The sequence below is a fragment of the Pezoporus flaviventris genome, unplaced genomic scaffold, assembly GCF_033815535.1.
Source record: "Pezoporus flaviventris isolate CSIRO_AGI_PZ_B2104156 unplaced genomic scaffold, CSIRO_AGI_Pfla_v1 ptg000001l, whole genome shotgun sequence".
NCBI classification, from domain to species: domain Eukaryota; kingdom Metazoa; phylum Chordata; class Aves; order Psittaciformes; family Psittacidae; genus Pezoporus; species Pezoporus flaviventris.
In genome coordinates, this window is record NW_026892549.1 from 768,199 (window position 1) to 793,015 (window position 24,817).

The 24,817-nt window shown below is 50.9% G+C and overlaps 1 protein-coding gene and 2 long non-coding RNA genes across 3 annotated transcripts; 2 read left to right on the forward strand and 1 right to left on the reverse strand.

Moving 5' to 3' along the window:
* Positions 1-2,622: 2,622 nt before the first annotated feature.
* On the reverse strand, positions 2,623-3,732 carry LOC133271972 (uncharacterized). The gene is made up of 2 exons (XR_009744322.1): positions 3,593-3,732; positions 2,623-2,775 (listed from the first exon to the last, which is right to left on the reverse strand). It is a non-coding gene; the product is annotated as an uncharacterized LOC133271972 (long non-coding RNA).
* IGFBP5 (insulin like growth factor binding protein 5) lies at positions 2,769-23,414 on the forward strand. Its single transcript, XM_061458440.1, has 4 exons — positions 2,769-3,756; positions 22,152-22,378; positions 22,553-22,672; positions 23,052-23,414. The coding sequence occupies exons 1-4, from the start codon at positions 3,426-3,428 to the stop codon at positions 23,181-23,183; spliced, it is 810 nt and encodes a 269-aa protein (XP_061314424.1). The 5' UTR covers positions 2,769-3,425; the 3' UTR covers positions 23,184-23,414.
* LOC133271613 (uncharacterized) lies at positions 15,887-17,819 on the forward strand. Its single transcript, XR_009744272.1, has 2 exons — positions 15,887-16,905; positions 17,600-17,819. It is a non-coding gene; the product is annotated as an uncharacterized LOC133271613 (long non-coding RNA).
* Positions 23,415-24,817: the final 1,403 nt, after the last annotated feature.

Below are 24,817 nucleotides of genomic sequence, written 5' to 3' on the forward strand. Positions count from 1 at the left end.
CGGGAGAAAACCTGCCACCAGGGCACATCTCATAGCTAAAAACTTGTCATCTTCTGATTGACGATATGACTTGGTTTCCAGGTGTGTTTTCGTAGATGAATGTCTTCACGGCACAGCACAGGAGTGAAATCAGGGTGGCCACAGGACAACTTCACACCTCCTGGATTTCTGACTGCTCTGAAAGCCCAAGAGAAAGTTCCTGGACAGCCCTAATTAGAGCAGCTTCCCCAGGGATACATTGCAGGATCTCTGCCCCACGGCAATGCAGCCGTGCCCAAGCTTCCTGTGCCAGGGCTTGCAGCTGGGCTCAATGGAGGCAGTTCTCTACACGCCTCACCATTTTGTGTCTCGCAGGTTGGAGTGGGAGTGAAACCTCTCCTCCAGCCCTCCAGAGACTCTCACTGTCTCCATAGCAGGTGTTAATATACAGGGCACACTGTTTCTTAACGGGTACAAAACAGAATGAGGAGAGCAAATTCCCTCCTACCCTAAGACCTTTCACAAAGTGCTTCCAGATCTCCAGGTGAACAGTGCTCGCTCTCTGCCCAGTGCTGCTTTTTGCAAAGCACCCATTCAGACCGGTGGCAGATGCATGTACTTAATATGCTGCGAAAGTCATGTCAACTGAAGAAACCATTTTAAATCGCTTCTAGACAAAGTCTTAAGGGATTGCTTTTCTTACCTTAAGCATGCTTTTTTATTTATTTATTTTTCCAGTTAACTGTGCTCTAACCAGAAATTAAGGTAGTATTAAATAAAACCTCTGCAAACCCTCTTGGTAGAAAGAAAAAATAAAAGGCTTAGAAATGCAACTTTCGGGGTTCTTTCAAGGGTAGGAGGGAAGAACAGGAGAGAGCTGATCTTTACTACACAGTCCACACGGGGTAGGAAGGCAGTAAACAAGGAACACTTCAGAGGTGCAAAAAAAAGCCTTAAGAGTGAAAATTTTGGAGAAGAAGGAGTTAACGCTTTTAAGCAACCATCTCTTCTCTTACCATAGATAAGGGTGCATTCTAGTGGCAAAATCCATGCAATGCAGCTGCACAGATGACTGATCTAAAAAGAAACCTGTGGAATATGAGGCTTTGGAGGAGTGTGTGCACATGGGGGGGGGGGGGCGGGGGAGGGGGGAAGACTTGAATCGCACGTAAACCTCACCAGGAACTGTCCGATCGCTTTTAATTTCCCACTGTCCTGGTCGATAACCCTGTGCTTGCGCTCCTGAGTGAGCCCGTAGCCCTTGGCTCTGCCATTCTGCCGGCGGACTCAACTCATCCTCCTGCTCCAGGTGTAACACCCGCTGCACAGCTGCCGGGGCGGGCCGCACACCCCACGCTTCCAGCTTCCCCGCTCCTAGCAATGCATGAGCATGAAGGGAGGCAAGTGCGAAGGACCACGGCCCTGAGCTCTGTAACCCTTAGGTATGCAGCGGTGGAACAAAAGACAACAGCCCCAAGCTGCCCAGAACAGAGGATGAGCACTGCAAAGCGCTTTTTCTTTTCTTCCCATCTCCCTCCCCACTTTGTGCAGGGCAAGAGGCAGAAGAAGAATGAGCTAAAACGTGCAAAATGGACTTCACATGGCAAAATTCCCCTTGTTTTCTGGCATGCCCTAAGCAACAGCGAACTTTTCCAAAGAGGAATCTAAGAGTTCTTACAAGCAGCCCAGCCCTCCCTCCTGCTCACTGTCCGGCGGGGTTAACCCTTGCTGTTTGGGAGTATCATGGGCGCACCCTGGCACCGGGCAGAGCCTCACTGCGGTTTTACACCGGGCAGAAGGGCAGGAGAGGCGAGCTGGGCACCCTGCGCACACACAAAGGCTCCTTCCCAGGCCAGGGGGGGTGAGAGCGGCTCCTTGGCGCGCATCCAGCCATCTCCCTCCTGTACTCACCTTGGGAGCTGAGGGGTAGGTGGGTGAGCCCGATCCCCGCTCCGATGGCCCCCAGCCCCCCAGGCAGCAGTTGGGGATCCCTGCCCCACCAGCACAGCGTACAGCTGAGGCAGGATCAGGCCCTGCTAACTCACCCCTAAATGCAGAGCCCTGACCTCTCCCTCCCTGACTCCCCACAGCCCAGGCTGCTGTGCAACCCAATTGCAACCACTTTTCTCCTTTTCTCCTTTGCTTAAACCGTGAAGATCTGAACTTCTCCCCCCTCCTCTCTTCCCCTCCCCATCCTCGCCTTTCCCTTCCCCCTCCTCCTCCTCCCCTTGTCTCTCCTCATAATATTATCCTTGATCAGTGCCCGGGGTTTGAAGCCCAGAAGTCAGGAGCGGCGCTCCCCACCCCCACCGGCTCGAGTGCGCACTGATAGGGCCCTCTCTGCTGGCACCTAGTCAAGCTGAGGTGTCATTGGGATCTCAAATTGCAGCGAGGGGCTGGCAGGCAGCCAGGGGCAGTCTATTTAAAAGACAGCCTGTTCTGCAGTATTCAGTCTCTTTAGAAACTTCTCCAGGGGAAAAGTGTTGGGAGATCTACAAAGTGGACTTTTTTTTTCCTTTTTTTCCTTTTTTTTTTTCCCCTTCCCCCTGTTTTTTACCGCTCCTCTGCAGACTTTGCAACAAAACACTCCAACTTTGCAGAAACTTTTCTTTTTTATATTTTTAATATTTTTGCCTTTTCTAGTTTTTTTTTCTTTTTTTCTTTCCGGCTTTATTTTGCCTTTGCAAATCCTGGAAGAGGAAAGCGGGAGGGTTGAACAGAGCCGATCGAAACACAACTTTGCTTCGTACCAGGCTTCCCAGCACCTCGCTGCGTCGGGAGGGACTGTTTCTCTTCCTGCAGAAGAAGAGAGAGGGAAGGGGAGCTTTGCATCCCCTGTTCCCTCTGCTGCGTGTTGGGTTTCGTTTTTTCTACCCCTCTTGACTGCTTTGATGCATTAATAGCAGGACACTGGTTTTCAAGGAACTTTGCTCCCTTCCCACCCTGCCTCCTCCCAGCCCTTTGGGAAGAGTGTGTGTGTGCGCGTGAGTGTGTGAAACCGCCGTCCCACCTCCCCAAACCCCCCTGCTCCCCTCCGCCTCCCCCTGCAACCTGTAGGCTGTGCAACCCCTGCAGGCTTTGCTCCCTTTCCCCCCCTCCTTCCTTCCCCTCTTCTTTTTGCGCTCCCGCAGATTGCTGTGCGAATTCCCCCTTCCGAGGCGAGAAAAAGCAGAAAGAAGGAGAAAACGGACAAAAAGACAAAAAGCAAACCTAGAGCCCCCCCCCCCCCCCAACGCCAAAAGCAAAGCAGGAGGGTCTAGCACCCCGAGAATAAACCCCAGAGCGGGGCGCCTGCACGCAGGGGCTGCACTTTCCGCCCTTCTTGAATTTTTATTTTTGTTTCTCTTTTTTGCCCCAGAAGGGGCAAGCGGGAAGCCAGCGCAGCCCGCCCCCCCCCCCCCCCCCGCGGCACCCCCCGCACCCCGTCCCGCAGCATCCCCGCCGCGATGCTGCTGCGGCTCCTGGTGCTGCTGGGCGCCTGCCCGGGGCTCTCGCGGTGCCTGGGCTCCTTCGTGCAGTGCGAGCCCTGCGACGGCAAGGCGCTGTCGCTGTGCCCGCCGCCGCCGCTGGGCTGCGAGCTGGTGAAGGAGCCCGGCTGCGGCTGCTGCCTCACCTGCGCCCTGCCCGCCGGCCAGCCCTGCGGCGTCTACACCGAGCGCTGCGCCCGCGGGCTCCGCTGCCTCCCGCGGCAGGGCGAAGAGAAGCCGCTGCACGCCCTGCTCCACGGCACCGCCGTCTGCCTCAGCGAGAAGAGCTACCGCGAGCAAGCCAAGGCCGGTGAGTGACGCCCGCCTCGCCCTCCCTCATCTTTCCCGGGTTCTTTTCCGTTCTGCCCGCCTGCTTTTTCCACCCCATCACCGTCTCCCGGCTGCATTTTCCTCTCTTCCTGGGTGTTCTTCCGTCCCCTCCGCTTGCTTTTCCGCCTTTCCGGCTCCCTTTCCATCTTTCCGCTGGCTTTTCTACTCCCTCCCACTGACTGCTCTTCCCTGCGCCCCCTCCCCCCGCCCGCCTTCCTGTTCTTCCGGCTGCTTTTCCATCTTCCCAGGTGCTCTTCCATGCACCCGCTTGCTTTTTCGCCTTCCCGGCTACTTTCCCGTCTTTCCACCCGCTTTTCCATTCCCACTCTTCCCCAGCTGCTCTTCCATCCCCCCTCGCCCGCCGTGTGCTTTTCTGCCTTCCCGGCTGCTCTTCCATGCCCCTCCACCACCACTAGCTGCTTTTACATCTTTCTGGCTACTTTTACATCTTTCTGCCTGTTTTTTTTTTTTTGTCTCTCTCATATACACACATATACAGACCCCAGCTGCTTTTCCATCTTTCCAACTATTTCCCCATTCCTTCCCCACCCCTTCCACCAGCAGCTTTTCCAAGCCCGATGGTTCTTTTCCATCTTTTCTGGCTCCTTCTCCACCACCACCACTTCCCTTGTCTGCTCTGTCCTCTCCATATTGCTTTTCAACCTTCTTTTTCCATCTTTCCGGCTGATCTTCCACCCCTCCCATTTGCTTTTGCATCTTTTCCAGCTGCTCTTGCACCCCCTTTGCTGTTCTTCCATGCCCCCCACTGCTTTCCCATCCTTCTTTGCATCCATGCCCTTGTTGAACCTCCTGTTGCATCATCTCACAGCCTCCCCCCAAACCACCCCCCCCCCTTAAATCATGACCTCTGGGTTGCCCTATCCCCAGTGGAAAGCTTTTCTTCCGCCACCTCCCAGGTGCACCCTCTTAGTCACAGCTGCATCCCAGTCATTCCCCAGTTGCATCCTTTACATTTTTCCTGCATCCCCATCCTCATCCTCTCCCTGACCCCTTTCTCTTACTGTATCTTCCACCTTGCTGTGGGGCCCAAATTGACCTCTGCAGGTTGACATACAAGGGAGGGCAGGGCACCTTCTTGCAACCACCTGCCCCACCCCTGAAGTCCTCAAGCACCCCAGGGTTCATTGCTCAAACTCCCACTTTCCCCTCACCATCACTGCAGCCCTCTCCTCCTGCCTGACCACTGCTGGACGCCTTTGCTGGGCAGTGGGTTTTAGCCCAGGGAGGTGAAGAGAGCAGGTGCATTGGGAGCAGGGGATCTGCGATTGCAAAAAATAATGATAGTGTCGCTAATAATCAGAACAGGTTAAAAGCAAGCACGAAGGCTGGTGTGGTAGTGCCAGTGCAAAGCCAAGCTTCTGAAATATTTGCACCTTGCACGTGACAAAAGCACGAAAGTAAGCACTCCTCCTCTTTGGCACTCGTTTAACTCCCATTTCTGGATCCTGCAGCTTGTGCAAGGACGCTTTCCCTTTACTCCTTCAAATACATTTGTATTTCTGCCACACGGTGAAGAGGAGGCAGGGAGGGTTTCTGCATGTTCAGGGGACCAGGGAACCACTTGCCAAAAAAAAAACAAAAAAACAAAAAAAGCCAGAAACGAGCCCCCCACTTTTTTTTGTTACATGAAAAACTCATTTTTGCATGTTAGCAAGCTTCTGCTCATACCCGCGCAATGGGAATCCGTTCCTCCTTCCTAGCACCTAATAAATCTTGATGGTTTTATTATTTTTCCCTTAGCTGCTTGCAGGCAGTGGTTGTGTTGCTACGCTCCATCCTTCAGAGCAAAACCAACTTCTGTGTGTATAAATTCCCCTCTCCCTCAAATGACAACAAATGTCCAAACTCCCTTGAAGCCATACAGAAACAGCAAAGCTGAGCTTAGTTTTCTGAAGGGGAGCTGGAAGGGATGAGGGTTGGAAGGGGACCCACGCAGGGCAAAGCCAGGAGCTGAGTTCTTGCCGTGGAGCCCGAGAAGCTGGGCAATAACTCGCTGGCAGCAGAGCTATATGAAGTATCCGGGAGCGCATCATCGCTGGTGTTTATTTACTCTGCGAGTGTGCGCGCAGCCAGGGGCAGGCGCTGTGCTCGGGAAGGCAAAGCTGTGCAGCTGAAGCCCAGCAGCACCGAGGACACAAGGGCTGTCTTTCTGCCCATGACACAGGTGACCCATGCAGACAAAACAAAGGCATCTGAAAAAGCTGTGGTGCTTGGTTACCAGCAGGAATCTAACTTGGTTCCACCTGCTTTGCTCTCCCCAAGGAAACTAGTCCTTTAACAGGTGTTTTGTGTGAAAACCTTGTAGTATTACAGGGTTTGGTTTTGTTGGGATGGGGAGCACCTGTTGAATGAACAAGGAGAGGGATAGGAAAGAGGTTGCAGGTTGGTTGCAAAACCACCCCCCAGCACTACCTGCGCTTCCAGTTTGGACTCCCTGAGCACTGCAGGGGGCTCTTTTTGACAGGTTTTGTTCGAAGCTGAGAGATGAGCCTGGATCCAAAAGGCTGCTGCAAGGAGCTGTGGGAGACCAGCAGGCTCCTCTTGAGATTTGTGAGATTGCAAAAAAGAAACAAAAAATAAATTAGGAATTCCTGAGGATGGGAGAGGAAAAAAACTCCTGGCATTCTACTGGTAGCGTGTGAGAACAAAGTATATTTTCATAGGCGTGTTCCTAAGCAACGGGGCAAGGAAAGAAATTAAGTTTGACTTGAACTCTCTGGCCTCTGCCAGTTTGGCCAGCAGTGCAGGGACCATGCGCTGGGGAAGCTGGCCTGGCCCTCCCATCTATCAATGACCAAAATTGGCCCTGAGCTGTGAACCGCTGAGAAAGAATCAGCACTCTGCAAAATAAACTATGTGACAGTAGCGAGGACTAGATCAAACTGCATTTCTGTCTATTTCTGCTCTTGGCGCTGGCCGAGTTCAAAATCACAGATGCTTTCCTCTTTGTAGTTGAGGTGGAGAAGCAACCAGCGGTATTACAAGAGCCCAAGCCTGGGAGGCTGGGCTTGGCTCTTCTGTAGACCAGATGTCTTGCCTGAGGACAAGATGCTCCCAGGTACCATGCCTCAGTTTCCTCATCTTTAAGCTGTGCACAGCTGTACTGACAAATGCTGGACCTACTGAGCAGAATATGTTCATGGTTTGCTGAGAGGTCGGAAATGAAAGAAAGAGTGGGATTAGAGGGCTTTGGTAAGGCTCATTTTAAGTAGACCAGTGTGTAGGTACTGACAGGACAGTCCCTGTAATCCTTCTTGGCACAACTGTCCTTTACCGAAAGCCAAATATTACGGCCGTAATTGAATGTTCCTGGTAAAACAACATGAATGAGCTTCATTTATGGCACAGGCTGCAGGATTCTGGGTTTTCTCTGTTTTGTTTAGGTTTCCTTTGAAATACACCATGTCTTTCCATTTTTCTGCCCCATGCTCCTGCCAGACTTCCTCCTGCTGAGACAGCAAGGTCAGGCCGGGAGCTGGGGAGCGGAGGGCACAGATTGGAGCCTGCTACCCTTAAAAAGGCTTGTGGAAAAACAAAGGTTGTCAAATATTTCCTTCTCCTCTCTCATTCCTGCTCTCTTTCTAGAAAGCGAGCAAGACTTGGCAAGTTTCCGCACGAAACTGTGAGCCAACGATAACCAGGAGGGGAAAGGAGGGGGGTTGCAGAATTAGCCCTAAGAAAATCGTCTTTGCTGCGTCAGATGGAAGTAGGCGGAGTAGGAACGCTACCAAGCCCAAGTTTCCTGCGGCTCGTGTTCAGTGAAGTCCTTTATCCCTTCCCAACTTATTTCCCCCCCTTCCCCCCCCCCCCATTTTTCCTTCCTGTGCTCTTCTGCTCCCCATTCAGGGATGCAGGGCTTCAGGAGTGAGCAGTGGGGATGTGGCAAGGCAGGTGGGCAGCTGAGATCTGGGGTCCAGGGTGAGGGTGAAGGTTAGGGCAGGGGTCATGGGAGCGGGGCGCTTGGGATGCACCGTCTTGCAGCCATGTGTTGCTCGGGGAGGGACCCGGCTGGTGCAAGCGGCAGGTCCTTTGTGTGAAGCAGCTCCCGAGCTGTCAAGGCAAAAGCTAGTAGCAACAGGCCTGCAAAGCTTCAGATCCAAAACAGGAAAATCTCCATTTTTCTTTTGATCTGAAGTTTCAACAACAATAACAATATATTAAAAAAAAAAATTAAATCCATCAGGTGCCAGCAAGAGCCGGGTTTCTGCGGTGTGTGTACGGGGGAGGGAGGGATGGGGTGGTTCAAACAGGAAAGGAGGGGCCTTGGCTGGAAAGATTTTTCTGCAGCCTGGTTTCTAAGGAAGGAGGGAGAATATTAAGTAGTCGATCCAAATGAAATTCCTGCCGGGTGCCAGCGGAGTTCACCGGAGAAAAGACATGGCTCTGTGCATGTGTGCATGCATGATAGATCTGGTCCCCACCTCCCGCGCAGCGCTGTCAGCCTGGACCCGCTCCAGGTGAATGAAGGGAGCCCCTCCAGAGCCTGTACTGCTGCAGGGGAGAACTGGGGCTGGCCTTAAATGGGAGCCCCCGCAAACCTGAGAGGTGGCTGTGTGCCTCCTCCTGTCGGTATTTAAGCACCAGCATCCTGTGCCCAGATGTTCGTTGCGGCTGTGGCATGTCAGTGTGTGACCAGAGTTGTGTGCGACTGAAGTGTTTGCATGATTGCGGGCAGAGGTGTCTCCTCAGGCCCAGAAGAAGGGAGTAGGAGAGCTCGGGTATGTTTTGTGCCAGCTTCAAGACAGCCCCCGGTTTCTTTTGTTGTGTAGTTTGGCCCACATGTGTCAGGGCAGACAGGGAGGAAGAAGAGAAGAAGAAGCGAGCTGGCACTGCCTTGCACAGAGTGTGGTCCTCTGCTTCCTCCTAACGTCCGCTGGAAGTTTTACTCATGCTGGGCTGAAAGACATCACGGATGTGAGAGTAGCTGTGGGAGTTTTTACAGTGGGGATGGTTCTCTGTGCTCTTCACCTAAACTGGAAAGCCTGGGAGCACTCTAGGAAGGGGGCAGGAACCTCCACCCCCTCCTCTGCTCAGCAGGTGAGCTGCTAAGAACAGCTGCAGCTCATTTCACCTCTGTTCAGTTACAGGGGAGATAAAAGGGCCCACAACACAGCAAATCCTGGCTATTTTTTTACCAAGCACTTAGTAGCGCTGATTTAAGGTCAGACATAAACGGAGAATTTGGCTGGAACACACCTGCCCTCGATGTGGGCTGCAGAACAGCAGGATTAACATGCACAGGAAACATATGCCTGTGAACATACATATGCATGTACTGTGTTGACACACCCACACATGCTTGCACAATGGTTTAATGTGTGCAGATACATACATGGAGCATTTTTGTCTCTCGGGCAGAATGGTTTCCAGGCAGCACACACAAACCTCTCTTAGGTGCAGTGGTTCTGCTTATGAGTGGCACATTGGTATTTTGACATCAAGATTAGATGTTGGCATGCAGACCAGCCTACCCTATTCACCCACCGAGGGCTGAGAAATGAGATGCAGCAGGTGAGCATATCAAACAACAGGAAGCAAGGAAGGAGATAGATGCAAGATATTCCTCCCAGACAGCTGTGTGGATCTGAACTCACCCCCTGTGCTTGGAAGTGGCTTGTGTTTTTTGGGATAGAGCAAGTCTACATTAGTTAAATACCTTGAGAGATATCCCAGTGAAGATGCAGAGAGGTTGCAGTTTGCAGAGGGCAGCCAATCCACCTCCTGCCCCATGCCAGGGCTGCAGGATATGTGGAGAAGGCAGTGGTGGCTGGTGGCATCAGTGGAGATCATGCTAGGGGCACTGAAGGAGCTGGGACCCTTCAACCTTCTCTTTGCTCAGGCAGCAACAACTGGCCTTTGGGAAAGTGAGAAGAAGAACTTAATTGGGGAAAGATAGCAAAGCTGCTAAGATGTGGCAGGCTGAGGGAAGGAGAAATAACCTCCAGCACTGAGGAGGAGGAAGCAACAGGACCTGAAGACATGGTGCATGCACAAGTCAAAGATGATCCAGAGTTTGGCTTGTGTGAACTCACTGGCAGCCAGCATAGTAATCATCTAGTCATTTGTAAGGAGATTTTTTTACAGGCAGAAAGATAGATACTATCTGTTTATCCTCAGGACGGGTATAGCTGAAATATGAGGAAGCTCTGCTGGTGAGGAGGAGGAGGGATATTTTGTGCCCACATTCTGGCATCCCCTAAAACCTGGACCTACTGGGTCCATATAGCAAGAGCCTCCACACTGGGTCTCCTGTGGGGCACAGAGTGGGGTAGAAGCTGTTCCATAACTCCTGGGCCTGGGGCCTGCCTGTTTGAGATCGCTGGGCATGGGTTGTGCTTGATGCCTCGGCCCTTCCTGGAAGGCTCACATCACATCTGGTGATGAAGGAGTGACATCCCCATCCTCTAGCCACTCAACCCCCACAAGACATGCTCTACTACCTCAGCTGTGTAGCCAAGGCAACTCTCAGCAAGATGTTGGTTTTGAGGTGGCTCTTTGATGCTAGCGATCTGAGGGAACCCCTCAGTGTCAATCCGCTGCTTGCAGTTAATCCCAGCAGGAGCCATCATACTGTGTTTGCAGAAATTTGGGATGTTTGATGTGGGCAAATTTTCTCTCAAGGAACTCAAGGAAGCCGTTTCTCAACATGTTTTGATGGGTCTCCTGTCTGTTTATGATCTTTCCAGGACAAGTGTGCTAACTGTCCAGCAATCCACGTCTTTTAGATACCAGCTTTTGGCTAGGAGACCATACCTGCACTGAGCAATGCCTACAGGAAGGTCCAAACGTTGCCGGGGGGAGAGAGATCCGGTCAACAGGCTAAACCCTGTGCAGTCAGTGGGCATTTCATGTGTTGTATGCATAAAGCCTTGCTCTCACTATTACCCTCATTCTGTAGAACCCTCAGATATTCTCACAATTTTTTCCCAGTGCCTCCACCCCAGTGGTACTGCCTCTTTCATGCAGAATTTGGGAAGGAGGTGTCAATACCCACCACCACCAACTGGCACATCATTCCCTATTAGCCTGGGAGGGCTTGATCTTGCAAGATGCTGAGCACCAAAGCATCACAAATTTTTGGGGCAGCTAACCTCCTCCATGGGAGCCAGCCACCTCAGTCCTTGAAGGTCTGCAAGGCCAAAGCAGAAGATTATGTTGGGTTAGGTAGGATTGGAAAGCTCTTAGCAGCTGTCTGCCTTGAGGGCTGTTGGTTTGTTTGCTTGTTGGGTGGACACAGCTGGCTGACTGATGGAGATAATTGTTATGTTGATAGAGATAACTGGTCTGGTTGCTATTCAAAGCAAGAAGGTAACCCTGAGAGATACTTCAGGAAATGATCCTTTAGCTAACCAAGAGAGGGAATGTGTCTTAAAGGTAACTTTGGGTGCAAAGTTGGCCAATAGTCATAATTCCTTTTGTAGAAAACCAGTAGAAATATTTTCTTTTTCCAGATTCAGATAGGTTTCAACCTCCAAAGACAATTAAATCAACAGACCTGTTTATTATTCATGATTAAGAGATCAGATGTTATGCACTGGACTAATGAAAAAAATCTAGTAATTAATTAAGCCAGGGAACAACTGGCTTATAGAACCTGCCTCTCATTTTTTAATCTAAAACAGATACTGGAAAAGGAAAGAAGTTTTGTTAGGGAGGGGCTGCATAGTTTTTATACCTGTCCAGCAGTCAGTTATGGTGCTGCCACAGCCATAGTTATGTCTTAATAATGTCTAAATACACAGTGGCATACAGCCATTTTGCTTTGACTTGTGGCTTCTGCTTTCCTAAAGAAATAGCAGAAATGGGTGAAATTTTACTGCATCATTTCATAACCATTTCAGTGTTCAGTTATTTGGTTTTGTAATAGTAGAAGTGGCTCGAAGTTGCTGGAAGAACTAAGGAGTGCAACAGGGATTTTATCATTCCAAAAAGGCTTTGGACTTGATAACCCTCTGGCAAAGGGGGGATCAGTTGTCTTTCTTGGAATTTCACACCACAGACTGGAGGTCTGTACCCTTTGCTCCATCAAAGGACACATATTTTTAATATTGAAAAGCATCTTTGCATTGTGTTGGACCAAAGGGAATTGGTTTATTGGTATGCAGTGATCTAGTGTAAGGAGGGAAATGGTTAGGAGAGACAAGAGTCATCTGCCAGGATCAAGCTTGGGCAAGTTACTGCTTATCAGAATTGTCAGAGTGTGAACATCAAACTTCTGCTACGTTTTTGTGCTTAGGTGGATTGAGAGATTAAATAATGAGCAAGTCTACTCCAGGTGAAGGCTTTCTGAGAGAAGGAGCCATTAAGAAAGTAGAAAGGAGTCCTGAGGGCAGAGGTGGAAATCTCATGGCTCGGAACTTGTAAAAGTCAGGTTGGACTGTACATGTGACATTGTGTCATCTGGTGCTGACACAAAGTTGAGCAATAGGTGATCTCACACATCTTTTCCATCTAGTTTAAGGCAGAGCTGTGAAAGTCAGGCTGAGGGCCTAGAAATTAATCCATGTTAGGCTGGAGGTTGCAATCACAGCTGCACACGTGAAATATTTGTGGTGTTCCACCAGTTCTCACCCTGCACCTGATACAGATGCATCTGCAGACTCCATCTGATGTGCCTTCACCTCTCTTCGGGGCAAGCAAAAGGTTTGGCTTTCTTGGATCTTCAAGTTACTGGCTGCTGTATATAACATAAGTGGGGATGGGTCTTTTGGTGGAGACTTACCAGCCTCCAATGAGAGCAGCATCTCCTGGATTCAGTTCCAGTAAGTCAGTTGTTAAAAGCTTCTGCTTAATACTAAACTAAATCAGGTTCAAAACCCTGACCAAAAGGCAAAAGCCACCCTCATCCGTAAGCAGGCCAGAGAGCTCAGCATAAACTGTAGTGGCTGCTTTCACAGTACATCCTCTTCTCAGGATCATCTCCTTTAATGCAGTCTTCCCGTCAGTTGCACAGTGTTCATGGTATTGCTACAATATCCACAGTCATATTCCAGGTTTTAATAGCCACCAGCAACAGTCTTCTTGGTTATGCTTCTAAGGTCTTCTAAGCACCTGGCTCTACAATGATTTGTCAGATTTGAGTTTCAGTGATCAGAGTAGCATCAGCATCCTGGCAGCATCCTGCTTTCAAGTCCAGGTTTCTTGACAGCTTGTGTATATTGACACCAACCTTCAGCTGAGTTTTAGAGACAGAACCCCAATAGTTCAAGAGGGCAAAGCTACCTAATCTTTTCCCTGGTGACATTTCCTCCATCACTTCTGTACAGCTGCCTGCATCCAAAGAAGTCCCCATGTCCTCTTCTTTCTCATATAATAATTATAGTTGATGGATGCTATTGGAGTTCTTGTCCAACCCATCACACCTCCTTCTTTCCTAAGGACACAGCAAGATTTTTTTCAAGTGATCTCTGATGGCCAGATGAGCACTTTACACTCTTTTGTTTCTATTCAGAAGATTCGAAAGCGTGTGTGTTTTCTAAGTAGGGTTTCCTTTTTATGACATAGGTAAGCCCCATGGAGAAACTACTGGTAAACAATTCAGTGATGCTGTTAAGAGTTACTCCAGATTTTCCTTACCTTTACTGTCAGTTGGGCAGAAACTGCCATGTGGTCTTCTTTCCTGAGTTTTCTTTTTTTGTTCTTTTCTGTTCTTAATTCCTTGACAGCCTGGCGGGGTTTTTGCCTCCTTTATAACAACCAGTGGAATACGCCACTAGGGTGAATTTGTTGGAAAAGATGCAAGACTAAGAAAGATGAATGATTTCATCCTTGCAGGAAGGAAGAATATGTCTTGGTCACTATGATATTGAAAGATGATTTATTTAGATTTCTCTCGGTCATTCTTCAATTTAGCTCTCAGCTTCTTCTGCAGTTTCAGCATATGGAATGGGGAACATCTGCAGTCTCCAGATGATGTGAAGGAAATATGTTTTATCTTCCTATCATCAGTGCATCAGCAACTGGAGCTTCTTGATGTAAATCTAATCCTGAAATACTTCCTTCCCCTCCACTTGGCAGTTCAGTTCACTGGAAGATAACTTTGTTCAGGAAATGTCAGGCTAATACCAGCAGCTATCTAGAAAAACAGTGCCTGCAATTTTGCATGATCAGCATTCATTTAATTGAAATGGATGGATGTTTGTTCATGTTCTTACCAGAGGGAAAAGCTCTGGAAAGTTTCCCAACTCTTTTACTGATTAGACATTTTGGGTTCTCTCTTGCATAGAAATGGTTGTCAGTGAGAGCCCAAGGTCTCTGGCCATGCAGCCTGTTGACTCAGACCCTTACCTGGTCTTGGTGTGTCATGTATATGCATTGCAAACTCCCTTTGCTATAGCCTTTGCTGAGAATTGATCATAGCAGATTTGGGAGCTCTCTGGAGAGAAAGAGATGGATCAGAGACAACACCTCTCGATGTTGTCCTTTCTTGTACATGCCAGATCAGAAGCAGCCGAGCCCACCAGCTGGTGCCCATGCTCAGCTCTTCCAGCACAGCAAGGATGCTTAGAGTTTGTCAAACTAACATCTAACAATGTATAGGGAGCTCCTGTACATTATGGAGCTCCCCATTTCTAAACCTGCTTTTCTCCTTGCACTGGAGAGTTGCTCCCAGGGAGTTTTATTTTGTGACTGCAGCAAGAAAGGCCAACTCAGGAAAGCATCGTTTGGCACACAGCAACACAGATCCTTCTTTACACTTCCAGTTCCCATAGCTGTACATCTCCCACCTCCATGGCACTTGCTGGTACTGCGGAGAAGTGGTGCTGACCCAAGAGATCCATTCCTGCAGATAGGCTCTGCACTTCCAGAGCAGACCAAAACATGAGCTGATTCCCTTGAGAGCTCCTTTCCCACATGCTGAGCTGTATTTCTCCCCCATCCAGCTCTGTATGAGGACACCGAGGTCATCAGGATGATGATCTCCCTTTCCCATGAATCCTTTGTGAACCTGGGGGCAGCCCAAGCACCTGATATTCACGCTCTGCAGGTGAGCCCTGGCTGATGCAGCAGAATCTGCATCCACAGGTTTCTGCTGAGGAGACATTACTCTCCTGAGAAAGAGCTGGTCTTCCAGGAGAGTTCAGCAAAGCCCAAACAATAACTTCAAAAAAAGGACACAGTACAACAGTGTAGCACATCCCTCTGCTATCTGTCCCTGTTCTCTGAGGCTTGCTTGTAAGGTGTTCCTGAGCTTTTCCCAAGCATCCTTCTGTCTCTTGGATTAAGAAAATGGAGATAAGTCTTAACCCAGGGTTGAGTCCTTCCAGCCCTCTGGCAGCTTTTTCTCCTCTTTTCTGAGCCTGGTCCCACTGCTCCATATTCTTCTCCTAAAAGGTGTCTCTGTGGGACAAGAGAGTGAGGTCCCAGCAACTTGCAGCATGCTGTCACAGGGATATAAGGTACTGGAATTCCCCAGAACTCTCTTCCAAAAGCTTGTATGGCTTTTGGGACATGGACTGGTTTTGGACTCTGATCGTATATCTTGCAGGGGACTGGGCATGGTGGGGTATAGTTGGTGTTTTCGTGGGCGCTTCATGATGCTTTGACTGCTAAAGACTTCCTTCTATGCTCTGCAAATCACAAAGGTGATTTGCCACCTTTGGCATTTGTTGGGACACTTAATTCCCAGCAAAGAACACAGGGTCTGGGTTTTCTTACCACCACCCCTATGCCTGTAAAATAGTTTTGTCACTTTTGCCTGTAAGAGCTACGTAACAGACTGCAAGGGGACCAGTACTAAAGAGGTTGTAGAATTTATCTTTTTTAACTTCAGATCTTTGGAAGCCTAAGAGTGACCATTGGAGGCACAGGAGGAGAGACTGCAGCCTCCAGAGACATGTTGTTCCACCCTAAAATCAGCACTCCCAAGCCTAATGATGGAGCTGGTCACAATCTGGAGGGTGCAGCATCTCTGCAATGAGTTAGACATGGAATTTAGCCATCGAGCAAAGCCCAGACACTTCTGTATTAGTAGATGGGTGTTATTTAACCCAGATCAGTCATAAATGCCTGTTGCACATTGCTGGGACTTGTGGGATGTGGGGTGGCAGTCCAAGCAGGGCTGCTGTTTTCCTATCCTTCTTAGCGTGTGGTGTCTCCTCCCAGTCTCTCACCGCCTACGAGCATCACCACTGTGCTCCCTTGCCAGTCCCTGCTAGATGAGCCATGCCGGTCTGCTGCCGAGTCCCCACCAAAGCACAAAAGTTCGTCGAAAGTCCAAGGCACAAAGCAGCTGGCTCTGCAGCAGCCAACACCCTGGGCTAGCGGGGGACCAGCCAGAGCCTGCATCCCCCAGCCCTGGCTGCTCCTCCTCTGATGGGTGCCAGACAGCCTTGGGTTGGGCGGGCGCCTGAGATCACTGCCTGACCTCACCAGGGCGGTGATCTGGGCTCAGGGACCCCCGCCCCCGGCACAGCACCTGAGCCGGCTTCCACTACCCACCCTGCAGGGCTGTGCACAGGGCTGCGGGTCATTCACTGCTGTGCTAGGGTTGTGTCTGCAATGGGACTGTAAATGAGCTGTTTCTCATTAGGGCAGTGAAAGCTCCCTTCTGGGCTGATCCCTGTGGCCTCCAGGGAGCTCAGGAATGCTTTTTCTCAGTTGTGCTCTCCAGCTGCCAAAGGGCGCAAGATGAGATGACCCTCCTCTCTCCACATCCCTGCCCTGCCTGCATTCTGAGCATGCAAACACAGGGGCTGACCCTGTGCGCTGATAAGGAGGGAGGGATCTTTATTTTCCTGTCATGAGCACAGGTCCAAGGCTGGAGAAAAACTTGCCTGCCCATCCCATGAGGTTTTGATGTAGGTCTGGTACACCCTCTCCTCTGGAGTGGGGACAACTGGGGAGGGCAGCTGGGTGAAATGCATGAGCAGGGCTTTTACCAGCCAGGGTCCTGAGCACAGACTTCTGTATAAGACTGAGACTGAAGAAAAATAGGTACACCTCTTACGTGATTTGCAATAAAATGCTGATTTCAGGGACAGCACCAACATTCCTCTTCTCCCAGCCACAGGGATCCCAGGAAGCTGCTTTACATTGCCCAGGAAGAAGCAGTATCATAAATGATGGGAGAGGAAGGAGAAATGGGAGGATCCTGCCCCTCTGGCAAGTACAGGGAAGAAGAAAAACATTGATTTCACCACCTACTGCCTCTGCCTGCGTGTGTGTGTAAAGTCCAGCAAGAAGACACAAGCAGCCAGCATGGGGCTGGGCAGATAATGGAGCCACTGTAGATAGGAGTCTGCGGCTGTTTGTGCTGGAGAGCTGTTGTTATGGGTGAAGCTCAGAGGGAGTGTCCAGATCTGGCTCTGATTAGCACTTTGGGGTCCTGATCAATGGGAACTGCAGGAAAAAATCCCTCCCCTCTCTCTGCCTCTCCCCTAAGTTTCTTCTTTTGTTCATCACCAGTACCGGCTGCCTAGGTGTGTTATCCCAAAATGTTTTCCCTCCCTCCAAAAAGAAAGCCAAAATGTCAGAGATCACACATCCAGATTTGGAAACCACCGTGCTGTAAGCAGCAATGGGATGGAAACTAGGATCATCCAAAGACAGCTGCCACCAAGGCTCAAATTTACAAAGAGCCCCCTGGAAAAGTGGGGTGGTGGCATCACTCGTGAAGTCCTGTAGCTGGGGATATGCCCTTCATGGGCATACTGGGAGGTAGCACTTAATGCTGGGGGTAAATCCTCCTCCATTGGACAGCGGAGACATTGTGCACTGTGCTGTTCAGTGGGAGACTGCTCTCTAACCAGCGATGTTTCAGCCCTGGATAGTGTAAGCCTTGATTTCCATCTTGCAGTGAGGACTTCTGAACAGAGATGGCTGAGTTTGGGGATGGAGGAAGGACAGGGAAACTTCTCAAGGTCTCCACCAGTGACGTTTGTCATTCCTATGCTAGAGGTTTAATTGAGATCCCCGTTAAGTCTTTCTCCAACAGCTTTCTGCTCAAGTGGTGTGTTATGTTAGTGCTTACATTGTAAATAGTAATAATCATGATAATAATCAAGAGGGCTGTTCAGCAAGGTTGTGCTATGGTCGTGCTTGTTTTTCTTAAGGTGTATGTGGCTTTTTTGGAGGGGGTTGAACAGGACAGCAAGTTCTCTAGCAGTGGGCTGTGGAAGTAACAAGCATGGATCATTACCAGCCGCAGTCAATAAGATACTTTTCCTACCTTTCTGCCAGAAACCAATGAAAACATGTTACAGAAATTCCAGCCATTTGGATAAAGCTTTCTGCTCTGCTCTGTAAAGTCAGCAGGCAGGGAGGCAGTGTTCCCACATGCCCCACACCCACGTGTGAACACACACCTCTGCCCTGTGGGGAACTCGCACATCTCCAACACATCTGAAGCATGGAAGCACCCGGGCTGGGTTTTGGCCCAGATGCAGGAAAGTGCCCGGGCTGCTCTGGGTGGTATCTGTTGAGGTCAGCAGCCAGACAGAAGCAGTTTGCAGCTTTCCAGAACTGTGCCTGGTATTTTGCTACGCTGCATCCTTTCTGTGGAGGCAGAGTGAATGGGTTGGAAATGGTTCCTGCTAGAAAGCAACCTTTGGCCAGTCCGAAGTGGGGAGAGGGACGGTGCCCTCAGCCTGAGACAGAGGACAGTCCACGCTCTGCTATGAGTATTTTCTGTCTCTCAGGGCTCATGGGAGCCTGCATGGATTTGGACATCCACACCACAGTCCTTCTGGCCTAGCCTGTGCCAGGACCATATGCAGATGCTCACCCCTTTTTCCCTGGGTCCTCCATGGGCACCGCAGCATCAGATCAGACAAAAGGCCACAGGCTGGCTTTGAGTTGAGTTTAGTCTCCTGCTTTGGCTGTACAGTCAACATCCTCTTCAGATGGCTACAGCCCAAGTCTCATCTCCAGAGTAACCAAGCATCCTTGTCTTGGCCAGCAATGTCATTCTTCTGTGTGGCCAGTGAGCCTGGGACTTCACCTGAGAAGGAATGGAGGTGTGAAAGCCACCTCCTGCTTCCCAGTGTCCCCATGCTGGGAACACAGTGCGCAGGGCCTTCCTGCCAGTGCCTTGTGCCCATAGCTGAAATAGAGACATGCAGCATGCTCTGCTTCTGCAAAGAACCGCCTGCCTAAAACCCAGTTGCTGGTTTGGCAAGGTGGGTGGGAGCAGGCAGAAAAGGTCTGTGCAGAGGGCCAGATGCTGACAGCAGGGGAGGAGGAATCCCAACCTCCTTCCTCAGTCGCAGACAGGCACAATTAGGGCTCTTTTGGGGAAACTGGGAGTTGCTGCTGCTGGCATCTCCTCAGGAGCAGAGGTGCAGTGGTGCCAATGCTGCCTGCCACGAGCCAGCCAGCGCAGCAGATGGAGGTTAATGAGCAAGCTGGAGGGTGAGGATGAGTGTAGGGGCTCTGGAGATGCTGACAAGCATGTCTGGTCCTGGCTGCTGGCTGATGCAGATGATCCAGCCGGGAGGCAAAGGGGCGGACTGCACCCTGCAGTGCCCCCCTTTGCCTCCTGTCCGCCCTGGCTCTGCCTTTCTCTCTCGTGTTGGCATCCACAAGGTCCCTCACCAGCTGCCCGGAGCTTGTCAGAAGCTTCTGTGTCAAGAGACCTCTGCCCTTCAATTTATCAAAATTGGCTTGTTAGTATCAAATTAGGGAATACATAGGTGTGTGAGCAGGGAGTGCTTCAGCCTTGTTGCTGAAGGAAATTAGGCTGTAAAAATCATCAGAGGGTGGATGAAAAGGATCCCTCCAAGGCATCCATGGGGTTCTCACTCGGAATTAAACACCTGAACTAGACACCACTGCTGAGTAGCAGATGGAGGAGTCCTACCACATCCCTTGCTGTGTTCCTGCTTGACCTGTGGGTGCCGGGGAGGATGAAGAGGGTCTCTTCCAGGTGCCTTTTTGGTCCCACACTGAACTCGAGCTAGGAGCTAGGCAGCTTTCCATGTATGCTAGCCCTCAGCTCCCTCTGCAGAGCGCTGGGCTCCTGTGGCTCCTTCCCATCTCCCCTTGCTGAAAGGGCTCCACATTAGACCCCAGCTTGCTCTGCGGCAGCTTGCCGGAAGAGGGGAAATAAGGTGTTTGCAGAGGCTGAAGCTGCTTACCATGTGAGCAGGCTGAGCTGCTGCAAACACCCATTGCACCTCAAGACCTGGGGACTGGACACCCTGTGCTGTTTTTCTGACTGACCCTCACTGCCTTGTTTGTTAATTTAGGTTTGCCTAGGTAGCTGTGCCTTTCGTGTTTGTTATTGCAGAGGTAATGAGCTGTGTCCCTCTTATGTGATTGCAGGGTTGCCTGCCCCGGTGTGAATCCTTCCCTTAATTATGGTCAGGAGATGCCCTGGCTCTGCCTTCTGTGGCTCTGGCAATGTGTGCCAGAGGGGATTCCCGGGACAGATCACAGCATGCTTCGTTGCCGGGGAAGGGCTTAGTCACTGCGGCTGTCTCCGGTCTCTTTTCAGACCTTGGATGCCGTAACTTCTTTTAAGCAAAGCATTCACTTCTGCTGCACCTTGTACAGTGACATTTCCTGGAAAACAAGATCATTCCCAGTTACAACAATCTGTTCCCTATCCCTTGTCTGTCATCCCATTATAATAGAGGAGCCCTGAGCTGTAGGGCCTTTGAGTCCTGCAGCAAGAGAGAAACCCCAGGCATATGCACATCGTGGGGCAAAATGGCAAGAGGACCCTGTCCTGGAGAGATGTGTGAGTCCTGGGGATGGTGCATGGGGCCATTTAAGTGGTGTGGGCAGTTAGGAGGGTGCTGAGTCTGAGATGCTGATCCAGCCCTGTTCTTGTGGAAAGAGAAGACAAAAGTGATGCTTTAACAAATAAGTGGCCGTTGAAAACTTCCGGGTTCTGCTGGGAAAGGGCAGGTTGACCTTGGCAAGGACGAAGAAGAGACGGGGAGCCGTGGCAGGCTTGGGGACCCAGTGACCAGCCTGTCCCCTGGGCCACCTCCAAGACCCCGTTGCGATGTGTGTAACGGGCCAGTGCTGCCATCTGCCGCTGAGCAGCGCGCCTGTCTGTCCCCCATCACCGGGCATCCCCAGCGCAGCCCGGGGAGGCAGAGGCATCTGCCTTCCCTTTGGGCGGCATCTGGGCTCCGGGGAGCAGCTGGTCTGCAGGGAGACTCCTGTTTGCCTTGTTAGGGTGGGAGGTTATCTGTCTTTATTCTCATCCTGAGCCTTTTTCTTTTGTCCCAACAGTGATGTTGGTAGGAGGGGCAAAAGCGGTTCCCTGCTCACTTCACCGCAAGGTTGCAGGAGGGAATGAGCCAGGTTCACTGGCATTGGGTCGTGGTAGACACCTTGCAGGGAGGGATTTCAGTGACTCTGTGCTTTTCCTTCTGCTGCTGTGGGTTTCCCTGTGCTCACCTGCCAGACCTAGCACAAGCCTAGTGTTAGTGCAGGGTTCCTGGGAACCAGGGGCTGGGAGAGCAGGAGCCTCAAGAGCCTTAAACTCTATTCCAATTTAGTCCAGAAATAACCCTTTTTCACTCTGGTGGCTATACTAAATGTCACAAGTCATCTAAGTTTAGACTGTCACCAGCTTGCTTCTATATATAACCACACAGTGCCCCTGCCTGCATCACGTCAGCACAGGTCACACTGGGGCGATCCGAGGGATCTATAGGAAGGCAACTGCCATGCACAGAGCCTAAACGTGCTGTCAGTACCATTGGTGGCAGCTGCAGTCAGGCAGCTTTGCTGTCACCCCAGGCTTTGCTGGCTGCTTAGTGCATGCCAGCAGACAAGGGCTGGTTCAGTCCTGTCAGCATGGGGCTGCAAGTGGAATTCCCAGGAGATCCCAGCACTTGTCAGCCAAACTTCGGCATCGCTGCTGAAGGTCTGCCCAGCTGAACAGTATCTTTGCTGTGTGATTGACCTTAACTTTGGAGTTGTTGCATCTTCGAGCATCCCTGGCTTTTGCTCTTCCATCTCAAGGCAGGGTGGAGTGTGAATTTGTCACTTAATCCTCTCACCATGGCTAGAGGGGGGCTTCTCTGCCACATTTTGTGTCTCATCTAGTCCTTACTGGGTGTGAGAGAAACCTTCCACCAGTCTTTTTATGCTGACACACTGCAGACGATGGTGGTCTTATATATAGGAGCCTATCCTAGACTCCCAACTCTTCTATGCCCTCAGATACCTTCCTACCATGAGCTTGGGGATCACACAAAAGCCATGCCAAGTCCCACACAGTGGGATAAAGCCAGGGCTGTAGGCAGCAGTTGGGAAAGGGATTTATTTGGTCTCTTGTTCCTATCCTGCCTGGTGCAAAGATGTCCTCTGGGGTTGGGCAGGAGGCTCTCTATGCCAAGGCAAGCCCCAGTCAGATGACGGAGACCTGACAGTTTGGTACCCCTTCTCTTCCAGAACGGGAGTCCCGAGAGCATGAGGAGCCGACCACGTCAGAGATGACAGAGGAGACTTACCCACCCAAGGCCTACCGGCCCAAGCATGGGCGCCTCTCCGAGCTCAAGGCTGAGGCCCTAAAGAAGGACCGCCGTAAGAAGCTGACCCTGGCTAAGTTTGTGGGCATGGCAGAGAACACGGCGCATCCTCGCGTCGTCATCCCTGAGCTCCGGCAGGAGTTTGAGCTGGTGGGTGCCTTCACCTTCCCTCCATGGGGCTCCTGTGGGCAGGGGGCTGTGGGAAGGCTTTGTCCCCTGGGGAGCAGGTGCCAGTGTGGGTACAGGGGACCTGGGGGCATTTGCAGCTGGAGGCTTGTTGTGAGGTTCTCCCCTTCTCACACTCCATCTTCTCCCTGCTGGCAGGGTCCTTGCCGCAGGCACATGGAGGCATCCCTGCAGGAGCTGAAGAGCAGCCAGCGGATGGTCCCCCGTGCCGTCCACCTCCCTAACTGTGACCGAAAGGGCTTCTATAAGAGGAAGCAGGTAAGAGCCCCGTGGAGAGACGCTCCCCACTCAGGGAGGCTTTTTTCTGCTGCTGCCCTGAGTGGAAAGTATGGAGGTTTTCCTCTGCTGGGCTGGTGGGGAGACATGTTTAGTGGTGGGTGGCCTTGCTGATGGCTTCATGTGCCATTTGGCCTGAAGTGAGCATCCTGAAGGAACTTCTTAGGGAGGAGGAAAAGTCAGAATTAGCAGCGCGGATGGAGATGTGCTGAAAGCAGAGAGCAGGAGCTAGGTCCTACCCAGGGGATTGCATTGCTGAGGTGAAAGGGGCAAACTGCAGGGGTGATCCTGGTCTTGAGTGCAAGGGAGCCACAGTGTCTGGTGGCCAGCTCCTAATCTCTGCCTTTGGTTGTCTCTGCAGTGCAAGCCCTCCCGTGGCCGGAAGCGTGGGTTGTGTTGGTGTGTGGACAAATACGGCATGAAGCTGCCAGGGACTGACTACCTGAGCGGAGACCTGCAGTGCCACGCGTTCGACAGCAGCAACGTGGAGTGAAGTCGCATCCCCTCCCTCCACCCCATCACTACCTACCCAGGCTCCCTTCCACCCTCCCCTCCACACCTCCCCGCGCCCCGGGACTCCGATTCCTTTCATCTCATGTAAGAAGAAAAAAAGACAGGAAAAGAAAAAGGAGAAAGGAAGGAAAAGGAAAAAAAAAAAGAGGAAGAGAAGGAAAGAAGTAAACAAAGGAAAAGCAAAAAGAAAAGAAAAAAGGAAGAAAGAAAAGAAAGGAAAAAAGAGAAAAGAAAGGAAGAGAAAAGGCAAAGAAAGGAGAAAAGAGAAAAAAGAAAAGAAAAAATAAGAGAAAAGAAAGGAAGAGAAAACTAGAAAAGAAAAGAGAAAAGGAGAAAAACAAACCCTGACAAAACTGAGGACTCGGAATCTGCAGCAGCCTCTTGACGACAAGGACTCAGCAAGGAAAGGACAGAGCCAGAGACAAACCAGTTGCGGCCACTCCACTCCATCCTGCACTGACCCGTGCCTCTCCCAGTGCTGCTTGCACCTCCCTGCTGCTTGAGCAGAGGCTTCCACTTGTAGGAAGCTCTCTGAGTTGGTGATTTTCCAGTATGGCTTTCAAGCAGGTTGATTTTATTTGGGGGGGGGGGGAGGAGGAGGAGATATTTTTTGTCTAAAGGGTCTCAAGAGAAAACCTGGTGGCCGCCAGCATCCTCTCTCCTTGCTGCAGTCCTCCAGAGTCTCCTCCCCACATCACTGGGATTCACTTGACTCTATTTGGTTTCCATCTCAAATGACTGCCCCAGATCAAGGCAGATTTCAATGCATCGGGAGGAGGCATGGGACTGCTGGGGTTTTGTCTGGAGATGAGTCGGGGAGGGAAACACAGCTCCTGCAATGGCACGAATACCCCTGCAAGAATATTGGTGAGCTTTGAAATCATCCAAAAAGGAAAGATACCTTTCTCCATCCAGTTCCTCTCGGATGGGAGGTCAGAAATCTTTTTGGATAAGCAGTACTCTATTGTCCATCCAGGTGTGGAAGCACTTGTTTCCTGCGTGCATGTGTGCAAGCATGTGTGCGCACAGACATGGCTTTTCCTCCTTGCAAAACTTTGCCTTGAAACCTGCAATTTGGAGGGCTTCACTCTTAAGCAGGCAGAAAGATGCTGCCCCTCCCAAAGAATAATAACCTGCTGGACTAAGCATGGGAGCAGAGTTACAGAGGAGCATCAGTGCCTGTGGGATCAGGGTCACACCAATGCCAAGGGCTGCATCCAAGCTGACCCCGCAGATACTCCATCACTGTCCAGGCTGAAGCATCTGTACATGAGGACAGGGGAATTGGGGCCAAAACTCTTCACTACCCTTCGCTGGCATGAGGAAGACCAAGTATGGAGATTTCTTTTTTATTTTTTTTTTTTCCACAGCCAAAAAAGTGGTTTGCTCCAGGGAAGGGGAAAACCAAACCTACATTTTCTTTTGCATTGGATTTTTGTTAAGGCTGGTTTATAGCCTTCCCCATGGGTAGGAAAATGCTGGTCTCCATCCTTTCACTCATGTTGCCACAGCTGACTCCCACCACCCTGCAGTAAGATACTGCAACAGGCCCTTGCCTTAAACATGGGGACCCCAGTCCTTGTTGAGTGACAGCAGCCACCGCACTATGGAGAC